Genomic DNA, 21,324 nt, shown 5'->3' with positions numbered 1-21,324 from the left:
GAGGTTGCTAGGCAAAGAACCGCATTCCAACTATTCTTCAGAGCCTACCAACCAGCTTTTTTCCAATGGGAGTTTCTCCTTTCCAGAATTCAGACTTGAGGGAAAAAAGGGTAGAACATGTTTTTGCAAATAACATCTGCTTTCTGCCCTGCAACACCCATCTCCCCCCCCCCCCCCCCGAACATAAAGATCTACATTGGGAAACTAGGTGAACAAATGCAGATCTTTGGGAAGTGTTGAGTCTTTCAACTTCCCAAGACAGCTCAATTTCCCCATTTGTAAACACCTGTAATGTTGTGAGAATTGGTTTATAATGAGTGTTTAGCACAGTGCATGTAACAGTAATTAATGGTATATAATAATACTTGGATTAGGCTTGTTTCAGCTGCCAAATGAACCTTTCTCTGTGACCAACACATGCTCCTTTGGAGGGAATGCCTCTTTCCCAACTGTCAAGCCAACTGAGTCTGAAAAGAGCTGCTGCCTTATCAGAGCTGCTTGCCTAGCTACAATGATGGGTTGGCTAAAGGGTGGCTAGTAATTCACTTCCATGGCCATGGGGACTGATTGTTCAAGGGCCAAGCCCAAGACTCTGGCCATGAATACAGAATTATAAACTATTAAGTACCATGGAGGGAAAGGACAGAGGACTCAGACCTTGTTTAAGCAGCTAAGTCTGAGGTTGTTGGACAAATCATGTTTCCATTTTGGGTCTTAGGTTTTTTCCCCTTCCATAAAATGAGGGGACTGTATGGGAGGCTCTAGAAGGGTCACATCTGGACTTTGGCAGGCTCCTCTCACCAGTTGCTGCATTTACAGGGTACTTGTTGGCGCTTTAGAAGGCCCAGGGTGTGCAGGGTTCTGCTGGAGCTGCGTACGTTATCAAAACACACCTGCCAGTTTGTTTGGCTTCCTATTTACATGTCTCCTTGCCAGTTACATAGCAAAATAGAGGAAATTGGACTCAACTGCCAAGTGAGCGCTAGCAAAATTTGAAGCTTTTCTGAAATTGAAGGGTTTTTTTTCTTGAGTTTATTGCCTAACTCATTTGGCAGCAATATCTGACCTGAAACGTGTGTGAATATGAGTACATTTTATGGTGGACAAAAGTATTTTTAATCCTAGGTTCTAGACGTGGCTACGGATGTTCTTTAAAACAGTACTTCCCTAAAATCTAAAAATTCTGGCCACAAGAATTTTGGATAAGGGATTATAGACCTGTACTACTACTACTGGATCTTTACCTAGTGCTCTAGAGAGATTTACTTATGTGTGATTTTTTTTATTCTTACATGTGATTTTTACATCCCAATACAGCCCTGTGATACTGGCCCAGTAAGTTTCATCCTTTACAGATGGGCAGTTCAGGTGTTTATACTATGTTTTTTAAGTGCAAATGCCTGTCTACTAAACACTGGCGGATAAATGCGGACCCTGACATAGTAGAGAGGCCACATGGCAAAGCAGCTCATGAAGCTCATAATTCACGCTGTCTGGAATGAGTCATCCAAATGAATTTCCGCCAACCACAACTCTATGTGCGGAGGGGACTAATGGAATATCCAGACTCAGAATGCTGGCGCTACTGTTAGCTCCTAGCCACAACAGATCTCTCATGTCCACTCAGCTAAAGCACAACTGCTGACAGAGGAGGAGTCACATATGAAAAAGTCTCTTTTTGGAGCAAGCTCTTTCACTAAATCTTGATTTTTCTTTTTGGTCAGGAATTTACAGTGGCTCAGATTAGCCTGATGCCACTCTGTGCTTGAGCTTTTACAGTTCTGGGAGAAACCACTTCAGCGTCCAGATCTCTGTTCTCTCCAAAAAATTTAAGTGTAGGGGCGCCTGGGTGGTTCAGTCAGTTAAGTGTCCAACTCTTGATTTCAGATCAGGTCATGACCTCAGGTTGTGAGATCAAGCCCCGCACTGGGTGTGGATTCTCTCTCCTCCCTTCCCTCTGGCCTCCCCTCCACCCCCACCGAAAAAAGTGTATTGTCCTTAAATTAATCCAAAGTTCATCTTCAGAGAGAAAAGAGCAAAACTATGTATTTTAGATACCCCTGAGCTCTACAAGCAAGTTCTAGCTGGTGTGCAGAAAGACACATTTAGCCCATACTGTAGTCAACCATTCATGTTAATGATGATAACAGCAGAAAGTGAATGTTTTATAACCAAGCCAAATTTGCATTAGGCCTCCAAACTTTAGGGAATCAGGAGACTCCCTACCCTTACAATAGCACTCACTGGACGTGAGAAAAGGAATGAGTCCTGAATAATCCATAGCTGTTATGTTATAATCAGTCCTGTAGTAAAAGTTAAAAATAAATGGTCTTAGGAGAATTGTACATATATTTCATGTTGCTTAATTTCTAACCAAAATATTAAGCTCAAGGAAATCTTATTTAGCTAGAATTCTATGACACAAAGCCTAGTAAATGGTTTCCTTCACATCGTGCCTACGGTTTCTTTCCTTTTGCATTCTCTGTGCTAGGCATACACTTCTACCCATAGCCCTTACCTGCTAATGCCTTCTCTTTGATGAAGAGAATGTGCTACAGGTTTCTGAAGCCACAAGCCAAGCACAGGCCTAAGTATTTGCTGGATAATAGGATATATGCAGACTTGTCACTGCTGACATTTCAATGTGAAGAAGGCTTTACCATCAATTTGCACAGAGAATGGAGTTCAGCTCCAGTTTATGTGGCAGTTCTTCAGTGTCCTTCAGAGAATAGGTAGCCTTTAAGATGGTGTTCAAATTTCTTAGAGCAAGCAAAATGACATTTTAAGCATATCATACATCCTAAATAAGTCATACAAACAGGTATAAAAACAAGCGAAGATAAAAAAAAATCATGGTCAGAAAAGGAAAAACTCATGTACTTACAGATGTCAAAAGATGTCAGCTCTACACTAAGGGCATATAATAAATGAGCTTATGGAAAACTGGTATTAGAAAATGAGGCTACTCCCTCAGCCCATGACTTGGGGGGGATGACCGTGCTAAGATTTTGCAAAGGATAAACTTGATTTTTATTAAAGAGTTGATTTTATGATTTAAAAAATTAATCAGTGGAATTATATCATACAGAAAGGTCATTTTTAGAATAATAGGCTTAAAATTTAGAAATTCTTGTTCTTCCCCGTATTATATGATTTTCCACTGTCAATTTTCATAAATATGAATTATGTATGGGAAACTTTTTCTGTTTTGGCACTTAGTAGTGATACAGAGCCAATCAGTTACACACCTCTAGGGTCATCACCATTCACCTTCCCCATGGAAATTCACCAACCCTCACTTATAAAATGACCAGTCTTAGAGAAATGGGTGAATAGAGGTCCAAAGACCAAAGGATCTCCCAGGAGGAAAAAAGACAAAAATACATCACCCAAGATGAGGTCAAGGGACCAAAAGCCACTCAAACACTAGTTCATGTGATATATTTAGGAGAAGAAGGAACAGAGATTATACGTATTTGCATTGTGAACAGTATGTATTATACAAACTTAAAATCTGTTAAAACCTAGTGAATCAGTCTGATGAAAATCATTCACACAGTATTACGTAGACAAGTATGTTTAAAAAAATATTTTAATAAGCATATTCAGAATGGCAGACAGGGAATGGGAAAAGGAATTATTTTACAGTGCAAAAATTACTAGGCATAAATTTAAAAACATCTAATTCATAATTTTAAATGCCTATTTAAATATTCAAATACATTTTAAAGCTCAACACACTTGTGTTGAACTGAGTTGCAGATTCTGAACTCTATTTGAAAACACATTATAAAACAATATCATTTCAGATGAAAATAATAGTGCTTTGCTGAGGGTGGGTATAGGGTGGGGGAAACTAAGTATTAACAAAGGCTTCTTTTCCCAATGTAGTTTGTTAAGAGTTCAAGAGTTATGAAATGTACTAAATCTTAAAGCAAATTAAATTCATGATATTACTAAAAATTTTAAAGTAGTGCAATGACATCAAGTTATAGTGGCTGCGTTATGAAGAACAAAGTGTGTTAAATATTTGTTCATGAAAAGCTGAGCATTATGTATTATAATAGTGGAATGTCTTTCATTAGGCATACTTTAAAAAGATAAGATTAAGAAAAGTAAAATTTCCTAACATGTATACATGTGCCATATGTGCAGACATGCCTGAGAATGTACTAAAAATGTTCCTGTAGTATTAGTTTCCAAGAACTTCACAAACCTGCAAACAAAATGCATCTTTAAAAAAAGGTGAAAATAGCATCTCTAATATTGCAACAACTTAAAAAGTACAGCATCACTCTTCATTTGAAACACTTCTCTAGATCATCTTTGACAGAGAAACACTTCTCTAGATCATCTTTGACAGAGCTAGGATACTTTGGATTCATGTAATAAAAACTGATTTAGAAAATGGATTGTGACCATCTGCTAAAGCTGCCATTCTGGATAAATTAATGTTGTAGGTAAAACAAAACAAGCAACAAAAAATTCACACTTCTCAACACTTCCACCCAAAACTTTGATTTACTCAGGTATGTATGTAACAGTGAATGTGCATTAAATGAAGTCAAGTGTTGTAAAGTGGCTTTTTAACACTGTTTGGGGAAAAAGAGTTGTTCACATTGGTGGAAGGAAGCAGACTGAACATACGTTAATAGTAATACTTCATGGGGTAACCTAAACCATAACTTCTCAGTGCAAATCTTTACTCAATTGCATAAAACAGTTGAGCCATTAAAAACAAGACCACAGAAGATTTATTTTAAAAAGGCATTAGCTCTTGAACTGATGGCTGAAAATGAATCAGAAGCATTTGGGGTATGCCTGTGTGAAAAAACAAGAATAGTTAATAATCTTTTATAAAAGTTTGGATATAGGTTGGTCTATCAGCTGTATAAAACTACATTTTTAACAAGAATTTTGCACTAAAAATAAAATGGCACTCTTGCAAGGCTATGCAAATGGATGGTCCTATTTGTAATCACACAGAGCAATGGTTATACATCTTATCATTTTGGAACATCACTTTTTCCTCATAAAACCAATATTGTTATCTGCCAACTCCTTGTGTGCGCCAAAATCTAAATATTGCTTGACCTTTTCCCGTTTAGTTAATGCAAAAATGGGAAATTTTATAATGCATATAAAAATAACTGAACAGGATTCTGGTCAGCATGATATATTGAATGAAGCACTTAAACCAACATCAAACTTTTGTCTTGCTTCAAAAATAATTTTGAAAATTATAGCAAACGCAAAACAAACTATGCAATCTAGGTATCATGCTTAATTTCAAAATTCTCAAACTATTTGTCCTTAAGTAGAAATTTGAAAAAACAAATTTTCACAATCCTTTATGAATGCTTTTACCACCTGTATAAGAAACATGACTTAGTTACTACACAAACACTTAAAAATTCATTAGAAAAACCTTAGCAAAATAAAATGAAAGCTGACAGACTCAGAATATCAATTCCTCTCATAAAAGTTTACCAACTGTACAAGTTAAGAAAATTATACAAGCTTTTGTATTAAGAAAGGACAGCTCAGTCAAGACATATGTACTGTAAAAATCTTTCAAAGGCTACAAAGAATCTGGAAAAATACAGAATGTATTTCTTAAGCCCAGATAAGAATATGGAAAGACATCATTGATGTCAACAATTTTACATATACAAACCTGACTTGGTTTATTTTTAAACTTCTATATATAAAAAAATCATGCTAGCATAACTTTCAGGATTCATAAGGGTTTCCTTAATAATAACACTCAATTTGTATGGAGAGAAAAATGTCTCTTGTGAAAGATAAAGACATCTCAAGAAACTCAGAAAAACTGGTGTTAAACAGAAATTTGAATGTGGTTTTTTCTTCTCTACCAAAAACTAAGCAAAAAGTACCTGTAGTGAGCTTTTAAGATTAATACATCAAATGAGAAGGTACAGATAGTTCTGTAGTTCATTCAAATTTACTAAACTATTTGTTTTATCCTTAACAGGGTCTTTACACTTTTAAAGTAAAAAGTCTACAAAGGGCAGAATTATGAAATCTTACTTACTAAAGTTAGGACTCAATTCAAATTTTCAAAATTTTAACCAACTGCTTCAAGGAAATCAACTTTTTAAGGTAACCCATCAACCCTGAAAATTTTAGTCACACCAGATTTTACTCCAAAGAAAGTAAAACAAGTCTAAAATTTAGTCATCTGTGTTTTCAAGTTCTTCAAATTTCCCATGTGACATTGCTTCTTGGAAAAAATCAGAAGAACCGGGACTTTCTTTTCCATTGCTGTTTACCCTTCGCCTTTTGGCAGGTCTCTCACTTTTTTCATCAAAATCATTTTCATTTCTTGCAGTCACATGGGCAAGTTTTGGGTCAGTGGTAAGGTTATCTGTTTCATAACCATTAGTATCCATGTCTGCATGAAGTGGTCTCTTATTTCCACCTGTTGGTCCATTAACGTGTAACCCTTCAACTTTGATTTCTTCTTTGTTCAGCATTTCACCTGGTCCATTAGATGACACCCCTACATTGGAAGAAACATAAATGAAACTGCTAGTATTAAAAAGCTAACTTTGTAAACTATTCTAAAACAGCTATTGTAAAACAGCTTTTCATCAAGAATGAGAGGTGTCAAATCTATGTGTACATATGGTCTGGTCTGAACTCTAGCTCTATTTACTGAGTAACTGTGTCACCCTGGGCAAAAGTTACTTACATTCTTTGTACCTCAGTTTCATCACATATACAATAAGGGTAATAAGAGACTTACCTTACAGGCTTGCTATGAAAATTAAGTAAGTTAATGAATATAAAGAATTAAGAGAACAGATTCTGGCATATATTAGGAGCATGTTGGTGTTATGTAACAACAAATGAGCACTGGGTCCAGTAGTCTAAATAAGCTAAATTAAAGCAAAGATACACACAGATTAGCAAAATGGTAATAACTTTCTAAAACTATATAAAAAAAAATTGACATTTGTTAGAAACTTGAGTTTTCTACTGCCATATAAAATGACATGACTTTTATTCTTAATGTAAGTAAACCCATGGGTATTGTGCTTTAAGGGTAAAGATCACACATTATATTTATCTAAATAGATTTAAATAATCTGTCACAATGTTAAAAAATTAATGCTTGCACTGTCCAAACATACATTTGAAAGTCATAAAAGCAAACACCAATTCCTCCATAACAGGTGAGAAAAGAATTATTTACTACAAGTTACAGTAAAAAAGGCACGTTAGAGTTGACTGCAAAATGAACTAGACATTTTGGATACTTAATGTAAATATAGAATGTGCCACTGGAGATAAATTTTAATTATTAAATAATTAAGGATAAAGGATGAGCCTCAAATATTACATTTTGGTCAAAGAAAATATTGTTTCCCCAACTCAAAAGTGCACTCAAATCATAAATGCATATGGGGATTATGCACCACGATGCAGAAGAAATGATACTGTTATAGTAAGCCCAAAGAGCTATGTGACCACCGTGAGTAGGTAAAAAATAAGATTTCAAGACACTAAGCCCCTTACGAAAGAAATAAAATTGCACTGGAGAATTCCTTTCCTTGAAAAACCTGGGAATCTTGATTATGGGTACCTAGGTGAATGGCTTCTGAGATACTGAATAATTTATAAGTAATTTATAAACACTTCCTTAGGTTAACTGCATATTCTCATCAAATGGTTAAAAAAGAAAACAAAAAAAACAATTTGGTATCATGAGCACACAGGGAAAGTAGTATCAACTGTATGTGTCTCTGAGCTTCTTGCCTTAGTTGTAAGGTCTGACTCTTAGCTTCTTACTCTGTTTCAGGATAGCATTCAATATGCCCTCAAACCTGTTCAGAACCAAAAAATGGCTGCTTAGCCCTCTTTTTTGTTTGTTTGGCTTGTTCTTAGGGGGAAGTAGTGAAGGAACAGAGAGGGGTCATCAAATGAACAAAGTATATTCACTCCAGCAATGCCAGTGTGAGACCAAAGGTCACAATAAGGGATAATCATTCAGTATTGTTCTAATTTCTGTTGGGGAGCTTAGCTCTCCACTGGCCCTCCTCTAAGACTGTTATATCAGAATGCAGGTGCAGAACTTATCTCCAATCTACTAGTTTCCTCTTTTAGAGGAGTGAAAGGCTTTATTAGTCTCTGCTTGGCAACTGTCTTAGGAAGACCATTTTAATTAAAGCAGAAATCAAAATAATTCTCTGACTAGGTCTTATCAGCACAATGATCCTTGGTCCACTGTATATTTTAAACAAGAACATTACCTGAACCTCAAACATAATGGAATGTCATTTTCCTTCTTTCTCAGAGATAAAAATAGAAATGTTTCTGTACAGTTTTAATGCAGAGCCTGACATGCTTTATCTTTTCTCATCCTTCACGGTTATTACGCTATCAGAGAGAAAACTATTCAAAACCGTGCCCTTGTTACCTACTTCTTTTCACCAAATGCTTAAAGCACTTTCCTGATAAAGTGTTACAGCTTTCAAAGTATTTCATAAATACCTGTGTACTTCTGAGGTGAAATGGCTAAATGGCTGGTGTTTTGCTCTAAGAGTTAACAAGAAAATTCTATCCAAGCATCCCAACTGATTAAGAAAATCAATGCTACTCAAAAAGAATTCCTTAAAAGAAATGGTCACTATTGATGGTTTATTTTTATTAAACTTGTTTTTAGTGATGTCAATAGGAATTCTTTCCAAGTTGTATTGTGTTAGTATGTATGTATGCTGTTTATTATGTATATTCGTTCTGTGGGTATTTATAATTACTATTTTTACAACTTCTGCATTGGAAGTTTAATACAAACCAAAACTGAATTGCCTGGGCTACTAAAAGAAAAGTGCCCTTCATCATGAACAAACCAAAGTACTTCTCTAGTTGCTTACCATTCTGATTACTATTGCTGATAGTGCCATCTTCTTTCTCAGACTGGCTGTTACTACTGTTTGAGGCAGTTGGGGGAGGGGACGGTGCTCGACTAGAGGCAGCACTTTCACTTTCATCTAGAAGACGATCCATATAATCCCTTAAAATTAAGTGAAATAAAAGTTACTTTCTTATATTAAAAAAAGCTGAAAATTAAAATTGAGGTTAAATTTAGAAGGCTTTATTAAATATGTCCTAATTTTCACTTACATTCATTCCAGTGCCTCATCTACCCCACCAGGATCTGAACATTTAAATGGAAAGCTCCTTTTGGTTACATGTTTGTTGGAAAAATGTATAAGGGCTTTAAGCTAGCAAATTTTAGATACCTATAGGAAGTTTTAAAACTTTTAAAACTATAGGCAAGTGCTCAGAGTGGCCCAATTAAAATCAGTGGTTCTGTAAGTGAAGAGAGGGATGGTACCAATCAGAAGTACAGAACAATTTCTGCACAAAGAAAGACTGAAATTTTAAAGCTCCTAACGACTATGTGATGGCTATAGCAACACCTGGAAGACAAATCAGGGCCTACCAGTGAATCACTTCCCTGAACTTTCCTGGGTATCTTCTGTTATTACCTTTCTGCTAGATCTGAGCCATAAAAGGCTAAATTCCTGAGCTTATCTGCTGGCTTTGTCTGCCAGCATACCATTAGAGGTGAACTCACTTCTTCCCTAAGTTATTCCTGAACTATATGGCATGGGAGGACAGCTGTATTAAGTGACTTTGGGTTGGGGTTAGAAGAGCTGGGCTAAAATACTTATCTCTGAGGTTTAGTGTCTTTACCTAGAACATCATGTATGTATCTACCACACAGAGTTGTTGCACAAGACGTGTGTAGGGAAGTGTTTTTGTAAACTATGAAGTGCTATTAAGTCATTAGAATAAAGGTCAGCAAACTATGGCTTGTGGGCTGGTCACCAGTTTTGTGAATAGTATTTTGATGGGACATAGCCACATCCACTCATTTACATAGTATCTATGACTGCTTTTGCACAACAGCAGAGCTGGGTGGTTGCAAGAGAACCAAAGGCCTGCAAAGCCAAAAATATTTACTCTAGCTCTTTAGGGAGAAACTCTGCTGATACCAGTGCTGGACTCATGCCCCAAAGGCAGGAATTTTAATCTTTTTGTTCACCACTGCAGCACCTGTGCCTAAGTTGTGCATGGCACAGAATAGAAGCTCAAAAAAAAAAAAAAAAAAAAAAAAACCATAAAGCCATTACTTTAAAATTCCCTCAGAATAATTGTAATAGAAATACTAAGACAAATCCTTAGAATTTCTGAACAGGTAAGTAAGAATGTGTGTAAGAAGGAAACAGTGGAAAGGCTTAGGATTTTACTGAAAGTGTGGCAATAGTCTACAACAAACTATTAACTGTAGCTATAATATCAAACTACATGATCACACTGTCCCCTGGGATATGAGGATATAATAAATATAGGGACTTGAAGCTTTCAACAGTCTGAGGTACAAAACACATTATCAAAGAAACGTATATAACCATGAGCTAATCAATTTACCATTCTAGGCCTCATTTTCCTTGCCTATGAATAGAATTAAATAGTGTTTTAGTCCCCCCTCCAGCTTTATGCCATTTATCATAATTCCAGAACAATTATGTAACAAATTTGAAGCACATGGAAATACAAATGAGTATGAATGCAAAGGAATTTCAGAGGCTAGGACTAATAAGAACAGATGATACATGATGAGGAATTGTTGGAAATAAATTTGGTATGGTAGGGATGGATAATGGAGGATGTGAAAAGCCAAGCAAAGGAAGCTAGAATTGACTAGATACTGCAATGATACTGTAAAAGAATTATCGTTTCTTAAGGATTAATGGCATCCACAATGAGTAAGGAAGAAGAGTCAGGTGGGCCATCCAGGAGGTCGGAGTAGCATTCAGATAACCAGAGTTATGATGGGTTAACTTTTACTTTAAAAAAAAAAAAAATTATTTGCAAGGCTGTTACAGTAAAAGTCTCTAATTCGCATATGGCTACCAGTTCTTCCAGGTATTAACTAGAGAAAATCTGCAGGAAGATCTTTGCAAAGGTTGTTTATAAGGCATAAAAATGGCAAATGTCCTTCATTCTGGTGAACAAATGGAAGGTAAAAATATAACTGAAAAATGAACAAATAACTTTCAGGACAATGTGCTCTAACTATGGATTTTGACTAAAAAAGGAAGATGAAAAAACTCAAATTTCTGTCTTATAACAATAACAATGTTTTGTGCACTGGAAGTGCAACTAAAAACAGGAGGAGGTCCTGAAAGCAAACTGAAAAGAATCTCCATGTTTATAGAAAACCACAATTTCTCCCTGTTTGGGCAATAATTATAGTCTGGTCACAGCTTCTTATAGAAGATGTAGCACAGCTAAAAGGGATAAATAGGAATAAAACATTACAGTTCTGTCAGTTAAAAAAAAACAACAAAACTTTATGAAACACCTACAGGGGACATAACTGAAGCCTACAAAAACCACCATATTCTCGCCTAGGGGGACAAAAACCCATTTGTTCACTTCCTACCATTATACCAGGGGACCACTGTAAAAATCTTAAAGCATGAAAGAAGAGATAATATGGGATTACTTTTAACTGCAGCTACTCCACCTACTGAATACTTAACCTTAAGAGGAATCAAGGTTACAGATATAAGGATCTTCAAAAAGTTTCCAGAAGCTATGGAGAGATTATTAAAGAAACTCAAATGTTTGGCAGCACATCCCTACCTAACCTGTTGAGCTTGACAGCACAGAGGACCAACTAAGCCAGCCCACAACACTTCCCTTGGTGATGCTTTCTGAAAGAGAAAACTGGATGAACCATGGGTCTGACCCAGCATGGCAATTCTTATGTTCTTACTGCTGGTGACGACAGATTGCCTGTAGTTCGTGTGTGAACATTATTTCTGAAATGGGTGAAAAAAATGAAAGATGTTACTATTGCTTTTCCCTATAGAATAGCTTGAAAACTGACTACTTTAAGATATACTCTGAAGACTAGACCGCTGTATCTAGTTCTACATCATTATACCTCAATATTACCAATAAATCACCAAGAAAAAAATTAACTATAAATTTATAACATTAAGCAATTAGATAAAATTTGGAATACTATGTATGAAATTCTACTCTAGCCATCATGAGCATTGAATAATGGGGGATGAGGCACAGAGTCCAATGTCCCATGATTTCCAGGGGCAATCATACCCATTTATTCCCTTTTAGATAATTCTGCTTTGGATTTTAGAGTGTTTAATTCTCCAGGGAAGTGACCAGCAGAGACACCTGTAAATGAACATGACCAAGAAACAGTCTAGCCTAGGAGTTTGCAAAGCACAGTCAAATATGCATATAAGCACTTCTTTCAAAGGCAGTTATTTGGCCCACCCTAAGAACTTTATTGGTACACAATGATCAAATGAAGTTACAACTTAGCATTTTTTTTATTCTGTAAACAGCAGGAAATAATCAAGGATAGAATGGTAAAGTTTAATTCCAGCATTTTAGAGCAACTCAACGAGAGACAAAAGGTTCATTCAATACTCTATGTACTTAAGTAACAAATTACCAGTGGCAGCAGGGACAGTTTTTTTCCAAAGCTAGACTGAATGAGGCTAAGAGATTTGGTGCATGGTGACTGGTACAGGCATACAAGGCATTTTGCATGAAGACTACATATAATAACAATTTGTACTCCCGATTTCACTGGGAGTAAGCTAAAGTTGCAGGACTAATTATTAAATATTTCTGTTAGGGGAAAGGTTTCAGGAAATCTGGGAAAAGGGAAGTCACCATGGACATGTTCTCTCCTCTTTAAAAAACTTGGTAACAAGAAAATGAAATTTGACCTGATTTATTATCTCTATGTCTTTTCCCTTTTATATCATCTATACCCAAATCTTATTTTGGTTCCTGAGATCAAAAGTAGACGGGACAAAAAAAAATACTAATTTCCATTCCTTTTTAAAGGGCCTCTATTAGGCATACCGTATAGCTTTTGAAAAGAGTCTTTTTCCTATTCTCACTGTGCTCACAGTATTATTAGATTAAAACTGCGTGCTTATACTGAATGGAACAGAAATTAACAAAAACATGCTTTAACAGCTGTTATGATCCATTTCCTTTCCTGGAAACATACTCTAGTATTTGCTTTGAGGTATTTATTGTCTCAAGCAATATGAATTGTAGTTTATGTTTTGTAAGACACTGATAAGTCTAAATGCCCTATGAAAATATGTCTAAGTGGATAAATTTAAACTATTGTAAACTTTTATCCTACTGGAAAATGAAGATACTAAAAATTACAATTTTCTCAAGAAAAAATTCAATAGCAAAAATATATATATGACTCAACAGAAAAAATAAACTCACGTTACACCAGGATGAAGATTATATTTCTTTTTTCCAAACCGTGTTTGCTGAGCAAAGAAATCGTAACGTTCAGATTTTTTCCACATATAATAGAATGCTACACATTCACCAACTGACCTTGTTCGAACCTATAAGAAACAAAACACTTGTTTTTAAGAATCATCTCTTCCTTAAAGAAGTTATTTCATGAAAAATATTTGAAGTCTGAAAATAAATTTGTATGTACCTTACGTAATATATAATACATTGTATAAAATACAACACTGCAGCAGCTTTGTTAAAAGCTACTCTTTCCAAACTCCCATTGAGAGAAATAATACACTGGCAACAAATCTTCAGATATTCAGCATTACACTTTTTAAAAAACTATCATCTTAATTTACTATAAACACTCCTCTACTGAAAATATCTGGAAGTGGTATCTGAGCTAAAATTGTTATAAACAGTTTGCAAATACTTTTACTCACAGGGTACCTAGGGAGTCTACCTTTAAATTCCCATTTAAAAGATTCTCTTAGTAGTTCCACCAGTGACCCAGACTCAGTTATTTTATTGTCTAGAAAGGCTGAGAATATTCCACAGTGAGCTGAAAAGTATTATAATAATGCCAATTCTAATTTGTTGTTCACTAAGTTACTCCAGTAACTGTGCTCTATTTGTGTGAATAAATGATTCCCCTTCCATAAACGTTCAGCACCAATGGGACTGGCAAATGATGTGGACAACTTCCCTCTTTTTGCTACTTGGCTTGGAGAGCTGTGGTAGGGTTGATATATATAATAAAGTACTGGGAGTTTAAAAGAAAAAAGCTACTATCTGCATGAGTGTTGGGATGTAAGACCATATTGCTTTAAACCCATAAACCCATAAATTTCTAATCCTGAAGTAGGTATCCTATAGGACTGATTGCACCTAAAGTCAATTTGATGATGTCCTCATTTCACTACCTGACTTACATTTTTCTTTCTTCCCTTATGCTTGCACTTTACAAATTTGGCCCATCTTGCTCTAAGACTGAAAGCTATCAACGCTTTTCTGTTTTTTTTTTTTAATAATCTCAAGCTCTTTTTCTGCCTCCTTTAGAATCTAATTTCTATATAGACATAAGCCAAGTCAACTGTACTTTACTGAAAGCAAAAATTGGAAATAAGTTCTTACTCCCTAAAAAAAAGGGATTCCTTGGGGCTGCTAGCTATCATACTAGCTTATCACTCCAGGAGTCCCCTCCATAGATAATCCAGCATGGTTTGGTTAATATAGTGTTTTAATCCAAGCAGGAATGCTAGAAAACTCTCATCCCAAAATGTTGCTCTATTCAACCATGAAACAATTTATTTTTTTGTTTTTCACAATCAGAAACATACATGTCCAGGCATTACTATAATGCACTGCTTTCACAGAATATTCCCTATGCTGGAGGTAATCAGATGATTTGGACACAACATTAAGGGGTAGGATCCATTTTTGACACCAATTCTAAGACTCAAAATTTCTTATTAGTAGTTGTGTCTGATGTCAAATACCAAAATGCAACAAGATAATCAAGAATAAACTAGTTAGGGGCACCTGGGTGGCTCAGCTGACTGAACATCCGACTCTTGATTTCAGCTCAGCTCATGATCTCAGGGTTGTGGGATCAAGCACCATGTCAAGCTCTGCACTGGATGTGGAGCCTGCTTAAGATTCTCTCTTCTCCCCCACCCCTACTCTCGCTCTCTCAAAATAAACAAACTAGTTAATGCACAACAAAATTAAGAAAAATAAACTCACAGGATTTATAAGCAACTATTTACAGAACATAAAATATTCAAACAAATTAAGTGGACACCAATCACATCCAGAAGTATAAAAAGAATGTGGTGACAGACTATTTAGAACTCAATCAACACCATCCTAGACAAGCCATCACTTGAAACTTAGATGCCATCTTTAAGGAAACATGTAAAGCCACACTCCTTGTCATTTCTTTTTGCTAAAAATGTGATATTTTTATAAACCGAGAAATTAGTTCATTTCCTCCATTTAAACTCTGAGATTTTAATTTTGCACATCCTAATTTCCCACAGAAACAACACATTTTTCTATTCTATATAATTGTATAGTTCCTATTAAAAATCTAACCTGATTTTATTTTTAAGAGAATTAAACCTAAAAATAAATCTGGAAGTAATTATGAAGTTCTTTTGGGTATACGCTGACACTGTAAAATTGGTATTAATATGGAATAAATGAATCATGTTAAATAAAATTGTCAAATTATAAAATTATAATGTATAATAAAGCTAATTTATTGAGATATTCTTCTGGAAAATTAAATTTTAATTAAAGCCAAATTACATATTAAGTATCTGATTTTAGACTTAAATAAATGTAGAGATATTTTAATTGTAAATAACGTCATGTTAAAAACATTTTAAAGTTTCAAATTATTTGTAACACCAGTCCTTTAAAAAATCTGTCACAAGTTTGTGGAAAAAGCCTTAAGTAATTACACTGTATACACACATCCCACCCAGAAGTTGATTAACATTTCTGCAAATCAGTCCAAACTTAAAGGCTCCTAATATCATGCACTGAAAACAGTCACTGCTAAACAGATCCCAGAAAAATCTAGGCAAGTTTATAATTCCCTAAAAATCAATATATTAAAACATTATAGAACTGTTAACATTTGAAAGTAATAAAGATATAAGATGATCTGGGTTAACTAATTATCTTTTTATAAAAGAGAAAACATTACCATTACTTACTTTATTAGCCTGAATCAAATGAAAATCCTTTCCATAGGCCTTTAGCCCTTGTTCAAAATTTCTACACTCTTCTTCTGTCCAAACAGATAATTCCTCTGACAAAATGAGGGAGAAAACTATTAAAGCAATTTTCCCCTAAATATTGCATAAATAGTTATAAATAAAAATGTAAATAACGATAAGGGAAGTATTTTACTCCTGAGCTCTATTATTGATGGCTGCAAAGGATGAAGTGACAAAAATTCTGTATTTAATAAAATTTTGGATGATTTGGTCCCTAATTCTTCAAACTTACCTTGGACCACTTTCTCCTTTATGACCTAACTATACTAGCCACCTTTCAATTCCTTAAATTCACTATGTTCTTTCTCACTTTAGATTTTGTGATGCTGTTCCCTTTGTCTAGAATCATTTTCTGCCTCACCCCCTTTTCACCTAATTTGTTTACATTCTAGCAAAAATACCACTTTGTTCTATAAACTTTGCCTAACAGCCTCACTCTTTCCCCAAATTAGGTTAAGTCCTATTGCAATAAATTTGAAGTATACCCTCTAATTCTCCTTGGAAGAACTCATAACTATTTTTCAGCTTCCCTACCTAGCCTCTAAGCACTGTGAGGGCAGGACTCTGTTTACAATTATGTCCTCAGAACTAGCAGGTCCTCCAATTTTTGTTGAATGAATAAGTATCTTGTTTGCTATGTTATGTTATATAATAGTGTTCTTAGTGAAGCAGGGTAGGAGCCAGTTTAGAGTAAAAAAACTGGATTTATTTTAGTTATGACTTCACTGCTTATAAATTATGTTTGCCCCAGCAAAGGTACTTCAGTTCAGAGACCTCAGTCTCATCATTTTTGAAAGTAACAACTGTCACACTCCAGAGTTCATAGGGCTATTATTAACAAGATCAAATAAGAAAATATTTAATAAAAATGCCTTGAAATTGAAAGGCATTATGTATTTTTATTTTAATTGCCTTATTTTCCCATAAAAAACAGCCTTAATCCCATTTCCCATAATGCTTGTGTAATATACAAGTTATTTAACAAGTTACAAGTTACTTATTATTCAGCAAATATTTACTGATTTCAGAAAGATCAGTATTATTATTAAACTTAGGATATACCTACGTAGACTGAAGATCTTAAGCTTATTTTCTGCTAAGTCATGAAAACAAAAATGCATTATTTACGTTTACCTCTAGCCGCTTTTACATTAAATCTTAATCTTCTCAATGCTTCTTCTGTGTCAAAATTGCATTTAACCAACTCATATAATGCCTAGAAAAATAAAAGGCATCAGTATGTGACCCAGACTATGAAAAGTTCAAGGCTACAATTTCTTAAAAAAGTAAAAGCTTTTCCTGAATCCAGTATTTCTTTTCATCATTTCTGGAAGACAAATAATTCTAGTGAATGAAACACAGAGAGCACTAAAGAACAACAAATTCAATCCTGATAATTAACACTTCTAAATGCTTAAAAACAGGATAAGCAAATACTCTAACTTGGAAGCCATAGTACCTGAGAAACTTAAAAATGAAAAAAACTATTTTATAAAATTCACAAAATCCTTCTTTTTGGCTTTTTGTGGTTCCTATTCTAATTTAAAACAGAAAGAAAAGCATTGATGAAAAAAGGTTAAAAAAAAAAAGATAATGCTGTTTTTAGGTTCACAGTAGGCACTGGTCTACTATATCCCTGATAACTTCATTCCAGGTATATATTCCCTAGGTGGTGATATCTACACATTCTTAGGGATATCCAAAGGAACTTCAAAAATCCTAATAAGAAGTATATACAGGCAAAATGAGATACCATTTTTGTTTATTTTAGCTGAAATCATACTAATGAAGCGAGCGTGTACGCTAGTTCTTTCAGATTCCCTGTGATGACAGTATAGGAATTTTGGTGGCTAGAATAATAACAGTGAATGTGACAGCATTTACATCTATAAATGTAAATATATAAAAATATATATGGTTAATTTATTTTGGGAAAACTTTTATTTCTGTTTTAAAACTGAACTATATAGTATAGAACTGTATTACATTAGCTCCAGGTGTACAACATCATGACTGGACAACTGTACACATTACGCTATGCTCACCACAGGGGTCACCATACAAGGCTATCACAATACCACTGACTATATTCCCTATGCTGTACCTTTCCTCCCCATGACTTATTCATCCCATAATGAAACAGTTACTTCTTACTCATATACCTGTTCATTGTCTTTTATGTGAGATCCTTCAGGAATTGCTTCTACACCTTTCTCATCACCTGTTCTTCTAGATGCATCCTTAAGAAATACAATCACTTTATCTTCCGGTAAGTACTCAGGGTCCCACAGGAGCTGATCATCATTTTCATACACTAAAGTAGTAAAACATAATGTTAAAAAAAATGCCAAAAATTGTTCAAGTTTGTGTTAAACCACTCTCACTGACCAAATAACTCACACTTAGGAGCCAAAATGTTGATTATCGAGAGGTAAAATGTGGTCCTAGTATTTGTCTAACTTTGTTCTTGGACCATATTTATAGCCTAAGTGATTTAAGCAATCTGAACAGAGAAATACCATTTGATAGCTCTTTCACAGCAAAGCTAAGATGACTTAGCTTGAGTTTACCAAGTCCAAGCTCTCTTCGTTTGAAAAGTACCACCACCTCTTACTATCTGTATGACCTTGGGCAAGTTACTTCCCTGCTCTCTGCCTCATCTGCAAAATTGGGATAACAACACTATCATATACAGGGTTGTAAAGATTTAAAGCACTTTGGAACAATTCTGGCACATATTAAGGTTCAATGGATGCTAGCTAAAATTATTAATTTTTGAAATAGGAGGTCTAAAGGAATGTGCACCAAATGTCAACATGGTTTATTTCTTGGTGGTTAAGATTTGGGATCATTTTTCTTACTTTCATATATTTTTCTATGAAGCTTAAAAATGCATTATAATGAACATAAATCGTTTTCATAAAACAAGAGTCTTTCTTAAAAAAAAAGCATTTAGCTTTCATCAGAATTTCCATTAGAACAAGATTAAAGCCTCAGTGCCATCACAATTTTAAAAGTGAAAGGAAAGGAGGAAAGCCTAAGATGAAAGCCTTGTGCAATTCAATGACAGGTAGATGGAAATGTAGACAATATTAAGGAATACTCACAAAACAGAAAAAATACCAGAAACGTGGCACCATTGCAGCTAGGGGAAGAAAAGGTTTCAAGGAGTACTAGACTGGTTAAATGCTGTTAAATGGCCAGTATGAAAACTGAAACAGGTACGCTGGCTTTACTAACAAGGAGGGGAATGTTTCAAGAGCTGTTTTTGTGCAGAGACGGATGCCCAGGCCACACTGGAGATGACTGAAGAGTAAATGGAAGGGGAAGAAAGAAAGGAGAGAATTCTTGAAAAGTTCGGTTGTAAGGGAGGACATGGGGGTAGCAGCCAGTGAGGAAGTATAGTTGAAGAAAGTTTCTGGTTTTGTTGGGTTTTTAAACACAGGAGACAATGATTTAAATGCCAATAGGAAGGAGCCAGCTGAAGAAAAATTGTGAATTTAAGAGATAGAGGATAACAGTGTCAAAGTTCTTTGTGTTATAAAAAAGGAATTAGCAGCTAATTAAGCATCTCCAGTGTATCAGGCACTACGTTAGGTGTTTTCATATAAATTATCTTGTCTCACACTCCACCCCAACTACACACATACACTTTAAAATATCCTTCTACCTTTCTGTTCCCCAAAATAAATACTCTTCAAAGTACAAGGACAGAGGGAAAGATGGCAGAGGAGTAGGGGACCCTGTTCCAACCTGTCCCTTGAACTGAGCTGGATACCCACCAGACCACTCTGAACACCCACGAAATCAGCCTGAGATGTAAGAAGATATATCTGGATCTCTACAAACAGAATATCGCAGGCAGTTGCTTTCGACGTATGAATTGGGGAGCCATAATTCCCCAGGCACATATCCGAAGATAAATGGAAGGGGGAGGGAGCTGTGGGGATCCTACACCGCCAGTGAGCAATAGCCTCCTGTGCTGGGGACGGGGCACAGACTCACAGACTGGTAGCAGCGGGGAAAGGACTTCAGGGCAGCCCCCAGGGTGGAAACCTGGAGCGGTGGGGTCGCGCATGTGAACTGGGGACAGCTGGTGGTTTTAGAAGCACAAAGGGCAGAGACATGCCCCGACCTGGAGACGAGGACTGGGAGTGCTGCGGAGGGGCTCACACCCCAGGACGCTGCAGTTTATAGCAGCACAGACAGAAACAGAGAGTGTGGCCTGGAGAGCTCAATGAAGACTGTGATCTCTCTGTTCTGAGGCAGACGGAAATGGTCTCTTCTGCTCTCTCAGAAGAGATGCAGAAAGCCACCAAGGAAAGCCACCAGAGAACAAAAGCCCCCCAAAACGAGTTTTCACTGAGCCCATCCCCCTCCACAGCATGGCAGGGCAACTCTGCCCAAACAGCGCTGTCTGAGTAACAGTGCAGTAGGCCCCTCCCCCAGAAGACAGGCTGGGAGAACAAGAGGCCAACAACACTAAGGTCCCTATAAGACAGGGGCATCTTGCTTGGGTCGTGGTCAATAATCTGGACTCTGTACATTGCCTCCACCACCCCTCAACAGAAGGACTAGGAGGAGGAACCCTCAAAATAGGAAAGATTCAGAGACTGTGACTTATGCCACAGATTTACAAATGGATACAGATATAACCAAGATGTCGGAAATGGACTTCAGGGTAACAGTTATGAAGACAATAGCTAGAATGGAGAAACTGATTAATAGCAACATAGAGTCTCTAAGGGCAGAAATGAAAGCTGAACTGGCAGAACTTAAAAATGCAATCTAATCTAGATACTCTGTTAGAGTAAACAAGGCAGAAGAACGAATTAGTGATCTAGAAGACCAATTGATAGACAAGAAGGGAAAAGAGGCGGCTTGGAAGAAACAGCTCAAAATCCATGAAAACAGAATCAGAGAAGTAAGTGACACCATGAAATGTTCCAATGTCAGAATTATTGGGATCCCTGAGGAGGTAAAGAGAGAGGAATAGAAGATATATTTGAGCAAATCGTAGCTGAGAACTTCCCTAATCTGGGGAATGAAACTGACAACCTGAATAGGCCAATAACCAGTAATGAGATAGAAGGAGTGACCAAAAACCTCCTAAAAAACAAGAGTCCAGGGCCTGATGGATTCCCTGGGGAATTCTCCCAAACATTCAAAGAAATAATACTAT

General features: G+C 35.9%; 1 protein-coding gene across 10 annotated transcripts in view; it reads right to left on the bottom strand.

Annotated features, from left to right (window-relative positions):
- Positions 1-3,874: 3,874 nt before the first annotated feature.
- Positions 3,875-21,324, bottom strand: part of MIER1 (MIER1 transcriptional regulator) — a 62,974-nt gene continuing 45,524 nt past the window's right edge. For 8 of the 10 annotated variants that reach the window (XM_027610555.2, XM_027610569.2, XM_027610578.2 and 5 more), the window contains 6 exons: positions 18,305-18,456; positions 17,277-17,358; positions 16,080-16,174; positions 13,330-13,457; positions 8,901-9,040; positions 3,875-6,523 (listed from right to left, as the gene is read on the bottom strand). In XM_027610555.2, the coding sequence (XP_027466356.2) occupies positions 6,195-6,523; positions 8,901-9,040; positions 13,330-13,457; positions 16,080-16,174; positions 17,277-17,358; positions 18,305-18,456 (926 nt within the window). In that variant the 3' untranslated portion in view covers positions 3,875-6,194. Of the gene's footprint in view, positions 6,524-8,900; positions 9,041-9,069; positions 11,865-13,329; positions 13,458-16,079; positions 16,175-17,276; positions 17,359-18,304; positions 18,457-21,324 lie in introns of those variants that run through there. The other 2 variants (XR_003522954.2, XM_027610604.2) reach the window with 2 other exon arrangements.

Source organism: Zalophus californianus, chromosome 4, assembly GCF_009762305.2.
Source record: "Zalophus californianus isolate mZalCal1 chromosome 4, mZalCal1.pri.v2, whole genome shotgun sequence".
NCBI lineage: Eukaryota > Metazoa > Chordata > Mammalia > Carnivora > Otariidae > Zalophus > Zalophus californianus.
Note: the sequence above shows the minus strand (reverse complement) of the source record. Positions and strands in the feature narration are given on the sequence as shown.